The following is a 15,504-nucleotide window of genomic DNA, read 5'->3' as shown; positions in this document are numbered from 1 at the left end:
TGTGCAGTATTTAACTTCTTGTCTGCTGCTCTGCTGTACAGATGTCTTCCATATACATTCCAGTGAAGCGAATGGAATGATAATGTGTTCTTTGTATACTGACAGCTGCACAATAGGTGTTTTCTTTTTGGAATTCTTTTTAGCTGTCAAGTGACTATAACGTAATTGTTTCCTTTTTGTCATTCAGGGAATTTCTATAAATTGTGTTCAGGGAAAAACAAATCATATGTTTGGCATATAAGAAGTCAATATGGAAAAAGTGTATTGGATTCAGAGTTTTATACTCCAAAATCTAAAATTAAGTTGAGGGTTTAAAATAATAGTAAAAGAAGTCATTAATGGCAGTCAAGTTAGTTTAAGGGAGGAACAAGATCTTACTTAACCTTGAAACTGCCTAAAGTAATAGTGTACAGTATCTGTTGAACCAGGGGCACATGTAGAAGAATACAGTGTAACCCGATGGCAAAGTATACTTACTCTCACTAGAGAAATCTCAACTCATGATCAGCTCGTTCAGTTTCAATGAATTTTCGCCTTTGAGTCAAGATGTCAAGAAGTGGAAGAATTAACACTGATCAGATTCCTCTCTTTGATGTACACACCAGACTAGTCATTCTTCACCAAGAAGAGAGTCATTACTGGACCTCTAGTTTCAGGAGTTGGTGTGTATGGATCACTAATTTATCTGTTTTAAATTTATGTACATATTCCTTAAAAAATTCCTTTAGTTCATGACTAAACTTCTTGAGAATGTTCAGTTTGGAATTAATATATTTATTTTTTTCCTTAATGAATCTTTAATATAGTTTGAAAGTGGCCTGGTAATAACATCTTAATTTATTGTTTAAATATGTGCTAGGATCTCTGTACATTATTCCTGCTTCAGCCATTTACTGTTATTTTTTAACCAGATTAACATGTAGCTAATGTATGAGACCCTTCTTTTCTCAGAAGACTGAATTTACTACTTATTTTTGGTCTGATATAATAGGGAGCAGGTAAGAACTTTGAGAATAGAGGCACGCCAGCTAGATGCTTCTAATCTAGGGTGCCCTTTTTTTAATCCTATGGATCATACAGTACCAATGACTCATGATATGTACTACGCTGGAAGAGTGCTGATCAGGGTGAAGTTTCAGCATTAATTCTGGATTTCACCTATTTGTTTTAAACTTGAATGTTAGATTTTAAATAAGTTATAATTTTGTAACAGATATAATTAATTGATAGTATTACTGGGCCAATTTTGAGGCCTTAGTATTTAAGCACTTTAAAATTAAATTGTTCAAAGGATATGAACTGATATTTGTGAGCTAAGAGTGAACGTCAAGATTTTAAGTTAAATGATTCTTTTCGCCCCCTGAAATTTTAAACTTAAATGTTTGGTCAGCTGGTCTTTCTCTAAGGTGTTTGCTGATGAAGGTTACACCCAAGTGATTAGTCAGAAGGTCAGTGATGGACTTTTCTCTGGCGTTGGGAAGCTTGAAAGGGTTAAGGCCTTCTATGTTCTCGTCCCCTGTTGTTCCACCCTTGGGCTTCTGCTGCCACCATGAAGAGCATTCAAAGGACTCTCTCACTGTCATTTATGTATAAGTTTACACCTGCTCCCCACTTACTGCCGATCTCATCTAACATTCTGCACATACGATGCTAATAGAAAGAATCTATTCAGATATTTTTCACATCAAATGTACATCTGGCAGTAGCAAGTGCTAAGGTGCAAGGTGAGAGTAACATTAACTGTGATAAGTTAATGTTAAGTGTCAGTTGGCTGGGCCATGATTCTCAGTGGTTTGGCAGTTATGTGATAATCTAATTTGGCATCTTCCATTTTGTGATTTGATGTGGTCACCCTCCACTTTTGTATAATGCCAGTTTTCCTGTAACAACTTGGTCTTTGGATTCTAACCATGTTGACAAGTGAGGAGTGGGCACATATACAAGTATGTGGATATATTTTATTTTCATTCTGAGGTAAAAATGTTTTATCCAATCTATTTAAATGACAAATTGGAGAAGAGCTTAATTTTGAAACAAACTTTCCCACCAACTTCATTTTCAGTTTAGAGATTAAAAAAAAATACCCCCAAATTCTAGATGTGTCAGCAGAGTGACTAAAATGTTGACCTATTTGAGGATCATGTAAGTGATCATTAGACTTTGGCTCATTTTGAGGGCCTGATACTTCAGGTAGCACAGTTTCATACGTATACAGTTGATGTGGTGAAATGGTGTGGCACTTTTCTAGCTACTTTTCCTTCCGACTGTGAGTCTTTGGGGAGCAGCTATGTTTTCACTGGCAGCAGCTCATTCTGCCCCTCGCTTGCGTGCTTCTACTCTAAATGTTTCTCTCACTGACTGTAGCTGGTTGTTTCGTAGAGATCCTTTGTTTGTTGTCCATAGCAATTAAAAACATCATCCTCAGATTTCTAAGTCATTTCCCCCCTAGATTTTCATTATTTTGTTGTTGTCACTGAGAATATATACATTTTCATACATAGACAGAACATATATTAATGCAACTGTTTGTACATGGACAGTTTGGGGACATGGAATACAGTCTGAATTGCACAACTCTGCTCACCCTCCTTTTCTGAATGGCTCCTCCCTCATTAACAGAAAATCACTGCTCCCTAAGCCCCTATCTGCTCTCTGGAGTTACTGCTGTAAATTTGATCCCAGAGAGATAGGCCTCAAGAGAGCATACTGCTCAAGGAGGACCCTTTTTACTGACCAAGCCAAGCTACTGTCCAGCTTTAGGATGATTTCGGGGATCGTTTTTGGGTTAAGATGTCAAGATTACTTAAGGGCAACAGTTTCAGGAATTCATCCCCTCTCCGTGCCTCCAGGGAGTCTGGAAGTCTATAAGAATTTAAAATCCTTTCTCTGTGGAAGTGCCCCCCTTTGTTTACAATTCTTCTATGAATCTTTGCTCAAAATGCCCATTAATGTAGCTAAGTGCCATCTAGTTCTTCTGGTCTCATGGCAAAGGAGGCACGTAGCCACACTTTCCAAATCTGCCTCTTCTCCCTGGTGCTCCTCATTCATTGCTCTAGTTGAGCAGACACCAGTTAATGTGCCTTGGACGGCCACTTTCAAGAACATCAGGACAATTAACTGGATAGCTCATGGAACTATACTTTCAAACCTTTAAACCAAAAATCCACACACTGAGATATTTAATTGTAGGTGAGCAGCCTGAGCACTTTATTGTTTGTGGGGGGTGTGGGTATGGTGGGGTCAGTGGCGTTATTATAAATGTATCACAGAACATTGCCAATTTTGTTAGTACAAGTGTACAACATATTGACAGTAATTGTAGTCATGGGTTGTACCTAGGAACTTATTTATTTATTATTTTTATTTTTTAGCATTATCAAAGCCAGCAGCTGTCAGGCATCTTTTAAAAAAAATCATTTTATTGGGGGCTCATACAACTTTTATCACAATCCAGACATACATCACTTGTATAAAGCACATCTGTACATTCATTGCCCTCATCATTCTCAAAACATTTGATCTCTACTTAAGCCCCTGCCATCAGGTCCTCATTTTTCCTCCTTCCTTCCCATTCGCCCCTCCCTCATGAATCATTGATATTTTATAAATTATTATTTTTGTCATATCCTACACTGTCAGACATCTCCTTTCACCCACTTTTCTGTTGTTCGTCCCCAGGGAGGAGGTTATATGTAGATCCCTGTAATCGGTTCCCCCTTTCCACCCCACCCTCCCTCCACCCTCTTGGTATCGCCACTCTCACCACTGGTCCTGAAGGGATCATCTATCCTGAATTCCCTGTGTTTCCAGATCCTGTCTACCAGTGTACATCCTCTTGTCTAGCCAGATTTGTAAGGCAGAATTGGGATCATGATATTGTGGTGGGGGGAGGAAGCATTTAGGAACTAGAGGAAAGTTGTATGTTTCATCATTGCTACATTGCACCCTGACTGGCTTTTCTCCTCCCTGCAACCCTTTCATAAGGTGATGTCCAGTTGCTTACAGATGTCCAGTTGCTTTGGGTCCCCAGTCTGCACTCCCCCTCATTCATAATCATGTGGTTTTTTGTTTTTGATGCCTGATACCTGATCCCCTCAATACTTGTGATCACACAGGCTGGTGTGCTTTTTCCATGTGGGCTTTGTTGCTTCTGAACTAGATGGCCGTTTGTTTACCTTCAAGCCTTTAAGACCCCAGACACCATATCTTTTGATAGCTGGGCACCATCAGCTTCTTTCGCCACATTTGCTTATGCACCCATTTGTTTTCAGCAGATGTATTGGGGCGGGGAATTTATTCTTAAAGCAAGTACTTTTAGTCTTTTGATAATGAAGAGTCCTACCATTGAAAGGAATCAGATCTAATCCTTGGCAGTCACTGGCCTATTCTCTAGAAAACCCAACTTCTGACCTTTACTCCCCATATAGGCCTGACACTCATGCTTTCTTTTTTTGCAAGAGAAAATAAGAATTCTGATAAGAAGGTGCCCTTCTCTATCAGTTCCTACAGCTCTCGGATAGGAAGGTGTGCCTCTCTCATCAGTTCCTACAACTGTTGGATAGGAAGGTGCGCCCCTCTCATCCTTTCCTACAGCTCTAAGGAGGTGTAGGTGGCTAGTAGAATGTCACCTGCTGCACTCAATTGTTGGAGACTCACGGTGCTTCCCCGTCTCTGGCTCCATGACTTTTTTTTGGTGGTTTGGAGAGTCTCAGACAGTTGAGAATCACTGCTTTGGTGAACTGGTTATAGTAATAAGTCGTGGGTATAGGCTGGAAACCACTGCTGTAGTCATTTAGAAAAAAGGAAACTTTCCCACTCAGGAGGAGCACGGTTGTAACCTGGAGGGGGTTATAAAGAACCTCACGTAGAGCCCTCACTTTGAACATTTCAAGAGAAATCAGCAAAATCTTGGACCATCATAACTGCTGTTGCATCGACTATTCTGAATACCAAAAATTAAAAGCGATTTACACTGTCAGTGAAAATGCAGCAGTAAGAAGGTTGAAAGCTCAGAACTGTCCTTGCACAAATGGAAATTATCTCAAGGGAAATAGAAATGGGGTTTAGCCCTCCAAAGGATATTTGACAAATATTGGTGAGTAGTTGTTTCCTGTTACAGTGAACTGTCACATGTATCTATATGAACATCCCTGGGGGAAGTATTCTGGGTTGTTGTTTGTGTATTCTAGTACAGACAAATTATGTTTGCTTTGGGAAAAACTATAAAAGATCAAAACTATATTTAAAGTGAACAGAATCACACTGAAGTACAACTTGTGTTAACTAATAAAATATCTTAGTAACTATTGTTATACATTTGCTTTTTGCCAACACATTTTAAGGTCTAAAAGGTAGTATGTTGACAGTGCATTAATTAACTTCTTGTTAGAAACAATGTTGACACAAAAGTTTAATGTGTGTGAAGGTGGAGACTTCTTTTTGTATTGTATTAGCCTTTCAAATGTATTCAGTCAGTGAAAGCAATGATTTAGTGTAGTGAGTAGCACCAACGCTTTCCTTCAAGGAAGCATTTAAATCAACAAATGAAAGATTTTATCATTTGTTCTGCATGGTACAATGGTTCTACTAAAATGTACTTGTGTAATAGGTATTAGATGATATAAACAAAAACAGGAAACTACAAAAAGGAAAAAAAAGTCCTACAGCTTGTTCTGCAAAATATGCATTGCTAATATTAGAAGCCATATATTGCCATTGTACTGTTGTAATACTTGAGAATGTCCACTTGGTGCTATCTGTAAAATATTTGGTATCAGCGTCTGCTAGATCCTTCTTCCTAATTCTTGAATGTATAATGTGTGCCTTTTAAGTTAGTTTTGATGTTGAATGGTAAAATCAGTGTGGTATTTTTGTATTACGATAATCTGCACTTTATACTTTCTTGGAAAGTAAAATTCCAGGCTCCAGTATTTTAAAAATATTTATAATGTTTACAGTAAATATTTTAATTCAACATCGAATAAGAAAGATTAAAAAATATTTTGTATGGTTTGTTAATGGCTATTTAATGTTGCTTCCTTCACAGCTGATTTTATAGCATTGAGAAATGGCTACAAATGGGAAGAGATTGTAGTTTGCCTTTTAATGGAAGAGCAAACTTTAAAAAATAATGCGTGAAATTGGATTGCCTTACAGTTGCTCCACTCTGTCAGTTTGGATTTTTACTTTGCTTTGGGGCAGCAATTACATGAGGTAGAGGTTAGCCTCCGCCACCATGTCAACATAACCCTTCTTACCTTTTTAATTTTCAAAATTAAAGCAGTATGCTTAGGCCTAATTTGATCAGGTTTTCAAAATATTCCAGGGCCAAATGAAAATTATGTAGAGATTTTATATTAAAAGAGGCTCCATATTCAAAGAATTAACAAAAGTTTCATGGGGAATTTGGATCAGGCTGCTAGATCTTTCCACTTGATCTTTGCTCACTTCCCTCAACTTTTTATTGAGTTTATTTAGCACCTCGAAAATCTGGTTTTTTAAAGAGCCAATACAGCTTACCGCACCATTACCAACAGCCACAGCCTCCGTGCGTTTTCAGATGGGTGCAGGGCGCTGTGTGGGCGCACTGAGTAAGCCGGGGGCAGCCGTAATCATCTGAGACCGCATCGGCGGCTGAGTCTTGAGGACAGTGCCATGACAAGCTGCTTTCTGTGTGAAGCCAGCGGTGGCAGGAAGCCTCATGATGGCTGATAGTTGTTCCTTTGCCTGAGGAATTAGTCTGTATTTGGGCATGGGCTTCTATACTTAGTTTCTCAAGGGAAATAGTATTCAATTTGCTAGAGTAATATCAATGTAATTGATACTTGTGTATATACATGCTTTTTAAACACGGTCCTGTTATTACTTTCCGTTTAAGATACTGTTAGTATCTATTTTTTTTTGTCGTGGCGTTCTTACTCTCATGATCTACAGTAAACAAAAAACTTATAACTACATGTAAAACTATTATAATCATTTCCAAGCTTTATTGTGCTATAAGCTTACTAAGCAACAGTATGCCTACTGGTGAACTCATTAGTTTGAATTAAACATTTAAAGTCTGATGAAAGAAGCGACGTTTTCACGTGCCATTTAAATTAGAATGACTTTTAATCAAAAGTTAATGTTAACATGGGAGACCCCTTCTCCCACCAATCAGTTTGTTTTGTGCTAACTTGCATCCAGCAGAAACATTCGTATTTGGTTTTGGTCTCCTCCCTAGGCAGTGTTTGAAGTGTGGCTTGTTGACTGTGCCTCATTTAGAGCGGCTCTTGTTTCTCATGCGTTAATAAATGTATTTCTTGATGTTGCTCTAAGTCACTTGCATCCTTGCTCTTTTTCTAACTCTACACTTTCCTCTTGGCTGCATCTGAGGTGCTTTTTGCAGGTACTGGCTTTTTTTCCTTATCTTTCAATATATACTTTCTGGCATTTATGTTTAGTTAGTCTCTTTCCTTCTAAATATGCTCATCTGCACAAGCTTTTATTGTAATGAATGTTAAAAGGTACTGACCTTAAAAAATGAATGCCGTTTATATTAGTAATATAATTATATACATTTTAAAAGTGTCATTTTATTTTCATGCAGGTGATGAAACATACCAAGATATTTTTCGTGATTTTTCCCAAATGGCATCCAATAATCCAGAGAAACTGAATCGTTTCCAGCAAGATTCACAGAAATTCTAATTTTTCTTTGAGAAGGAGACCATATTAAATCTGATGACCCCACAATATGTATAGCTGAAAACTCAAGATTTTTTACTGGCTTAAGTCTACTTAACTTTAGTAGATATTGAGTAGTTTTGGAAAAGGTGCCTATTCATCGATATTTTTATGAATTAAAATATAACTCTCTAGTAGGAGAGGAACCTTCTTTAAGACTTTTTTCTTTTTTAAAAGCAAAAGCCTGTTTAATAGGCTGTCTTGTATAGATGAAAGTAAAGTTTAGACTTAAACAAACCATCTCTAGGTTACAAGATGCTAAGGGGTTAGACAAAATCCCCTTTTCATCAGTGGATGGTAGCCTTGGTTCCTCCATGCATCACGCCCAGGATCATTCAGTCAAGCACGCCGCACTGAATGGAAGGCACCTGTCTTGGCTGCCTCAAGATTATGCTTTGTAGCTTCCCAGTGATTTTTCGTGGTTCAGAATTAGTGTGCTTTTGGATGGTGGTATTATTTTTCATAGATTACCTTTCATACCCACAAATATATGATTGAGTTATTGGAAATAGATAATATGTGCCCCTCCCCCATTTGCTCACAAATAATTGTGCACATGTCAAGTAATTGTCCTGAATTTTAGTGTTGATATAATGGCTGTACAGGTAGACACAGTTCAGTCCTTTCGATTTATTCAATTTAATGAAGAAAAACCCGTAAAACATTAGACACACACATACATAGATAGACTCAGTTGTAGTTCTTCATGTTGATTTCATGAAACATGGCCACATTTATTGAGATAATAAAACTGTATTTCCAAGGTTACTTGAATATTTCAAAAACTATGCTTTCATCAAAATGTTGCTTTTATAGAAAAGTTGATTCATAACATAATACAGGACATTTTTATATATGAAATTTGACCTTCTAGGTACATTTTGCTCTTGCTGTTACTGAAAGAAAGATCTGTCTAAAAGAAGAAAAATCAGATTTTTTATTAGTTTATACAGCAACTAATTTACTTTTTGAATTCTTCATCTCTCATGTACATGTGTTGCACACAATGTACAGTCTTTACACCATTTTTGTAGATTTAGTATTTGGTTATGTACATCAGACACTTTAATATCAACACGTTTTGAGAATATTTAGTTACTATATCTAATTTCAGCTTTGCTTGTCAGAGATAGAGGATAATTAAGTAATTTGCCTTAGATTCATTTTTAGTGTAATCATTCAGTATAGTTAAGTTTAATCTTCTTTACAAATTTATGTGCATATTACTACATAGTCTGTCTAGTAAGATTTAAAAACTTGGGTTAGCAAATAAATGGAGAAATTATTTTTAATTGGTAGATAATAAGTATTCTAATAGTTCCCTCTATAAAAACTTAGGTTTTTATAAATTGACTAAATATCAAATCAGAATCTAAACAGGAGTAATTTGGCTAAAATGTATGCATACAATGCTTATTTAGTAACAGTCACTCTATATTAGAATAAGGAGATGCCTACAACACCCATATTTGTGAATTATCTTTAAGGAAAGTCTTACTCTAAGCGTTGCATTTTATTAACAAAACAGGGACATTCAGTCTTTCCTGTTTTGCAGTAGAATCACACATCACTTGCTTTTTAAGGTACTGTACCTAAAGGCGATAACAACACCAAAAGAACTCTGATTTGTAACATTTTTATTAGAATGTACTTTGAAATGTATTGTCTGAAGAAGCTCAAGGCTAAAGAAATGTGTCAAAAACCAGTTTACAAGAGAAATAGAAAAAGAAAGAGGAAAGGCGAGAACCTGGCTTTGCCCTGTGTTGCAGCGTCTGCTTTCGTCCGGGACTTGCGATGAGGCGGCCGGGGCCTCTTTCCTTGTGGACCAGCCAGTGGTGCTTCAGCCCCGTGCAGGGGCCTCGGTGTGCTTGTGCCTGCGCATCGAGTCTCGAGTGGTTAGCGTGGCAGCAATCAGTGTCTAAGGGCTGGCGGTTCTGCTGGGCTTGCCCTCAAGAGGATCATGGCTCCAGAGCTCCCGCCTCCGAGAAAGCACAATTTCTATAGTGCACAGAAGCTGGAAAGAGCTTTTCCTAAGGCTTGGTTTTGTTTTTTTTTTAACTACTGAGACTGCATTTGGGAGAAATAATGGAATAAACCGGAGACTTTGAAGTAAATGAATAGTTACAGAGTAGTTACAAAGTAGGTTGGCTTTTAACTAATATGTTGATTGTTCAGCATGTAACAAATCCGAGTTTTCCTGTGCTGTGAAATATTCCATGCATTGTGAAACATTAGGATGTAAACAATGTTAATAATACTCTTGAGTGTCAGAAGTCAGCAGGTCCGCCACTTCCATAGCTAGTCTACGAATGGTTTCTGATCGTACAGTGTTTCTGCTAACTGGGATCTTAAAGAAAGTAGGCCGTCAAAGTAAGGATAGCAGTGTTCCTAAAATACTGTTTCATGTTAGCACTTGGAATGCGTCATCACTACACCAGGATAAGTCTTTAAAAATGATCCTTGCTACAATCCTTAGAAATTCTCAGCTTTCCAGGGATTCACTACAGTGTTTGCCTAATTTTACTGGTCTCCATTGTAATGAACTTAAATGTTTACATTTTAAAACCTGTCGATTTAATTTGGAATATGTACTTTAGTTCATCATGGATGTAATTTGGGGGAAATGTTTTATACTTTGATAGTCCAGACAACTTACATTTTTGATCTGTTAAGCAATATTTAAAAAATAGAACTTCACAGATGTAAAGTATGGTCATAATAAACCAAATTACATTTAAGACTTGATTACCTATTTTGAGCAATAAGACATTCCACAAGCACTCTTACATTGTCAAATTAACTTCTGTTTGATAGTGCTTTCGACCATGGACGTGACCTAGGAAAATGACACGTTTTCATGGAATTGTACACCGAGCTTTGCTCCTCTTGTTTTACAAATTCAATTTGCTACTTGGTGGCAGAAATGACACCGCACAGTCATCTAACTGGCTGGCAGTCAGAGGTGTTCTAGTCTCGTGAATTGGTTTGAAAAAGCACCACAGTCTGTAATGCTCTCGAGCTTTCCCTGGGTGCGGATTGATAACAAAGACGCCGCACAGTCTGGAGGACCTTCATGGAAAAGAGTGGGATTTGAAGACATCCCTCTCCCACCGCACCCCCAAATTCGGTAACCAACACAGACAAAAGTAAAACATTATATAGTTCTAGTTCACCAGAGCCTTACCAATTCCAAATGATGCTTCCAAATGAGAGAGAATTAAAAGATTGAGTTTAGCTGAATCTGGGCATCTGTAACAATGATTTAGTTGACATAGTTTTTGGTGCACGTAATTTTATCCATTTCATATGGACTAATCGCAAAAAAGCAATAATACTGAGTTTTTCACTCTTACATTCTAGATCAAAAAAAGTTATTGTTCTTCAATCCTCTCTTCTGAGTGTTAATTTTAAACAGGGAAAGCTTGCTCCATCACAAAGATTGCCGGTACCATTTATTTTACACAAAAGCCCAACGTTGACTCTTTTGAAATGATGAACTACTTTTCTTTATGTGTTTATCTGAGTGTTTTGAAATATTTCTGGGTCATTCCAGTCATGACGATGTATTACATGTAATATTTCTTGCTACCTGTGAAAAGGCATATTTTAAAGAATGTATAACCAACACTCCATTTACTTTTTAATTAGTCTGTAGAGGATTTGTATCTAATACATGTATGTAGTTTTCTTGTAGTACATCATTGTAAATGGAGCAGAGAGCATTATCTTTATAGTTATTCTAAAATGTACATTATGTAAGAATTGTAAATATTATACTTGATTAAACACTTTGCTGAAAATTATAAGTCAATAAAAAATCTCACCTGGCATAGTTCTTTTTATGTTCAGACTTCTACTTTCCTGTCATCTACCGCACTTTCTACCCTCCAGTCCTTTCAGCTGGATCCAGACTAATCCTGTTTGCTGCCCAATACTGTAAGAAATCCATTTTGACACTTTAAATATTCTGCTTGGCATTGCTCCCAGTTCAGTGGTTATAAATCACAAAAAGTACTGTAAGGGGCTGGAGTTCAAATATTTCCTCACTATGAGGAGCTCTAGCAATGCTCTGGTGACCCTTTGGGCTCCTAACCGGAAGATCCACAGTTTGAAACCACCAGTCACTTCTTGGGAGAAAGTCTGGGCTTACTTCTTCTGAAAAGAGTGACAGTCTTGGGAACCCACGGGGGCAGTTCCACCGTGTCCTATCAGGGTCACTGTGAGTCAACATGGACTTAATGGCACTATGTTTTTGGATTATCATGAGCAGATCAGTCCTGGAACCTCTCTGTACTATTGAAACATCCAGCAAGTAAATCATGATACTGGGGGCCTGTCTTCTGGGGGTTCCCATCTAGGTAACACATTCACACTGAGCCCTTTCAGCAAGCAAAACATTTTTATGTGACTTTAAATAGAAGGAAGACAGTTGAGAGGACAGAGCTGGATGCGAGTCATCTGCTTTTGCTGATCCCTTTAATCGTTCCTTGAAAGCTGACATGTAATGTGATGAAGCTCCTTCCATTAACTTCATCCTCATTTTATAATAGTTCTTTGAAGCCCAGAGTCCATGTTAAAAACAAACCAACAACAACCAGTAAACAACCTTTACGCATTCCTTTTTGTAAAAGCAATATATATTTATCATAGAAAAATGTTTACGCAAAAGAGAAGATATCCATAATTCCATCAGTACTGCCCAATATGGTATCCACTAGCCACATGGAGCAATAGAAATCTAAATTGAAATGCAGTGCAATTAAGAGTTCAGTTCCTCGGTTACATTAGCACATTTTAAAAGACCAACCGCCATATGGTTTAATTGACTACTGTTTTGGACAGGGCAGATTACAGAACTTCCTTGGTATGTGCCTTGGTGTGCTCCTTGGCTTCTGCTGGGCTGTTACTTATTCACGCATACCAGTACAAGGGGAATCATAGTGCTCTGTGGACTTACTTTTTTGATTGGGAAAATTTTCCAAGATCTAGATTCTTTATTATTTTTTTAAGGACCTGAAGAAACATTCCCATAATGGAAAATTTGAAACATATACAAATTAGATTAAAAACAGCTTATGACTAACATTGTTTTGTCTGTACTCCCACCTATTATGCCCCTTCTGTGGATATTTTAAAGCATTAAGTGTATTTCTAAAAGCTAAATGCAAAAAAACCCACAGCCATTAATTTCAACACAAAATAACCTTATCTAACAGGGTAACACTATTCCTTAGGGTTTCTGAAATGATGAACCTCTGGGAATAGACAGCCTCATGTTTACCCCACAGAATGGCTAGTGAGTTTGAAAAGCCAACCTTGTGATTACAAACCAGACTAAACTGCCGTCGAGTGAATTCTAACTCATGACGCCCCTATAGGACAGAAGAGAACTGCCCCAGTGGGTTTCGGAGACTGCAACTCTTTGCAAGTCAAGAGCCTCCTCTCTACCCCCTGAGCTAATTGGTGGCTTCAAACTGCTAATCACTCAGTTAATCAGCCCAATGTCACCAAGGTTAACTTGGGGTTGGTTGCCCAATATTCAACCCACAGTGCTACCAAAGTTGGTCCTAGAAGGTACGTCTGACCCATTGTCAATGTATATGATTCCTATTCACAGTGACCCTCTATTCCAAGGCTGTCTGACTTTATGGGAGCAAATAGTCTGTTTTCTCTTAAGGGATGGCTGGTGGGTTTGAACTGCCCACCTTGTGGTTAGTAGCCCAGTGCTTGCCTGAGAGTGCCGCCAGGGCTCCTTTCCTAGAAGGTAAGAACTCTACAAACAACCACAGGATCTGTTTGTTCTTAAGACCAGTGTGCAAAAGTTCCCGACTGACTGAAATGTTATCTTTAAGACGCATTGTTGAAGTCAGAATTCACGTAAACTCTATTCATTGTCTTAACCCGTAGTTTCCACTCCATTAAATGTATATTTATATATAAGTAAATATATTGCATTTGTTGAATACCGCTTTTTTAAAAGAAAAAAAACGTTATTGGCGCCTTTTAGAGATAGAACAATCCATAAATCAATTATACCAGGCTAACTTGCATATATGTTGCCACTGTCATTCTCAAAATGTAATCTTCCTACTTGAATATTTTAATATCAGGTCTTTTTTCCTCCTTCCCCAACTCCTCCACCCATGTGAACCCTTAATAAATTATTTTCTTCATATCTTACTCCGTCCGCTGTGACCCTTTACCCACATTTCCGTTATTGGCCCCCTCAGTGGGAGGTGTGGGTGTTACACATCCATCATTGCTCTCAGTTCCCCCTTCCTCCCCATCCCTCATGGCACTGTACTCCCATTACTGTGTCTCGGGGGTTTGTCTGTCCTGGATTCTATGCGTTGCAAGCTCTTCTCTGGACCGATGTGCATAACTTTCCGGTCTAGCCGATTTGTGAGGTAGAACTTGTGGCATGATAGTGGGGGGAGGAAGCATCAAAGAACTCGAGGTGCATTGTAAACACAACTCTTTTTTTCCCTTCCCTCCCTCGCTCTCTTCCTCCCTCCCTGTGAACACAACGCTTACTGACTGCACCATGATTCTAGTTTAACCACTTCCTTGGGGAACAATTCGTTACAATATTGTGCTGTCATACATCTAGCTCTGGCTTTTCTTTATAGTTAAATATATGACCACATTCTTAGGATGGATTCCCAGAAGTGAACATGCTGTTTTAAAAGTGCAAGTTTCAGTTACTGTGGCTACATATGGGGCTACCATGGCAAAGGTTCTCATGGGACTTTGCATTCGGACCTGGATGCCTGCTGATTGCAGAGGCCCAGGCTCACGGGAGTGAGTGCGTGATGTGTGCACCCATCCATTTGTGTCTTGGACCTTTGCGTTTATACCAAGTTTCCCAAATGTTCCCGATGCCAACCAAAATTTGGGCACCACTAGTTGAGAGGGAAACCCTGTAGGTCTGGATAGGAAAGCACTGAAAGTTTCATTAGAGGGCAGAAACATTTTCGTATTGCCCGAGTGCCCTCCAGAAACGTCGTACCAGCGTACACACACTCAGCTGTATAGTAGAGAATCCGTTTCTCTCTCTGACCATGTTGCCATCGAGTTGATGCTGATTCATGGTGACCCTGCATAGCAGGGTAGGACTGCTGGGAGGCTTTGAGACTAACCATAGGAGTAGAACGCCTCATCTTTCCCCCTCATCGCAGCTGGTGGTTTTGAACTGCAGACCTTGTGGTTAGTAGTCCAACATTGCAACCCCTACGCCACAGGGCTCTGTTGGTTAGGCAACAGTCACTGCAAAAATAATCATCTGATTAACCTTACAGATGTGGGAATTGCACAACAGGAAAAATCCATGACCTAATCTCTCATCAGAAGTTAAGAGAACTTGCACAAGTTACCAGAGAACTGGAGAGTTGTTCAAGGGTCTGTGAACTTATGTGCTACATATAATACACGTCGATGTGTCTAAAAGCTAACAAAACAACCCATATCACTATAGCTACAACAAAACAAACATTCTTAAAAGACTCAATTCTGACTCATAGACTACATACCTAAAATCTTTTCTATGTCCCTTAACTAGAATGTAAGCTCTATGAGGGCAGGGCTTGCTGTTATTTTACTGCTGTTCCCCAGGCGCTACTATACTTCGCATGTCATAGGCACTCCACATCTAATGAATGAATGGCCAGCTGGCTGTCTGTAGTGGCTATTTTATACTTTTAAACAGTTTTATTGACATGTAGTTCACATCTCATACAATTTCGGCGAGGTAAATATTTTTAAACGTGCAGTCACCACCAC

General features: G+C 38.5%; 1 protein-coding gene across 1 annotated transcript in view; it reads left to right on the top strand.

Moving 5' to 3' along the window:
• ACAP2 (ArfGAP with coiled-coil, ankyrin repeat and PH domains 2) overlaps positions 1 to 9,783 on the top strand; it is a 141,436-nt gene extending 131,653 nt beyond the window's left edge. The window contains exon 23 of the mRNA XM_075556235.1: positions 7,589 to 9,783. Within this exon, the coding sequence (XP_075412350.1) occupies positions 7,589 to 7,689 (101 nt within the window). The 3' untranslated portion in view covers positions 7,690 to 9,783. The remainder of the gene's footprint in view (positions 1 to 7,588) is intronic.
• The last annotated feature ends 5,721 nt before the right edge of the window (positions 9,784 to 15,504 follow it).

Source organism: Tenrec ecaudatus, chromosome 8 (assembly GCF_050624435.1).
Source record: "Tenrec ecaudatus isolate mTenEca1 chromosome 8, mTenEca1.hap1, whole genome shotgun sequence".
Lineage (NCBI taxonomy): Eukaryota > Metazoa > Chordata > Mammalia > Afrosoricida > Tenrecidae > Tenrec > Tenrec ecaudatus.
This window is presented reverse-complemented; position numbering and strand designations above follow the sequence as displayed.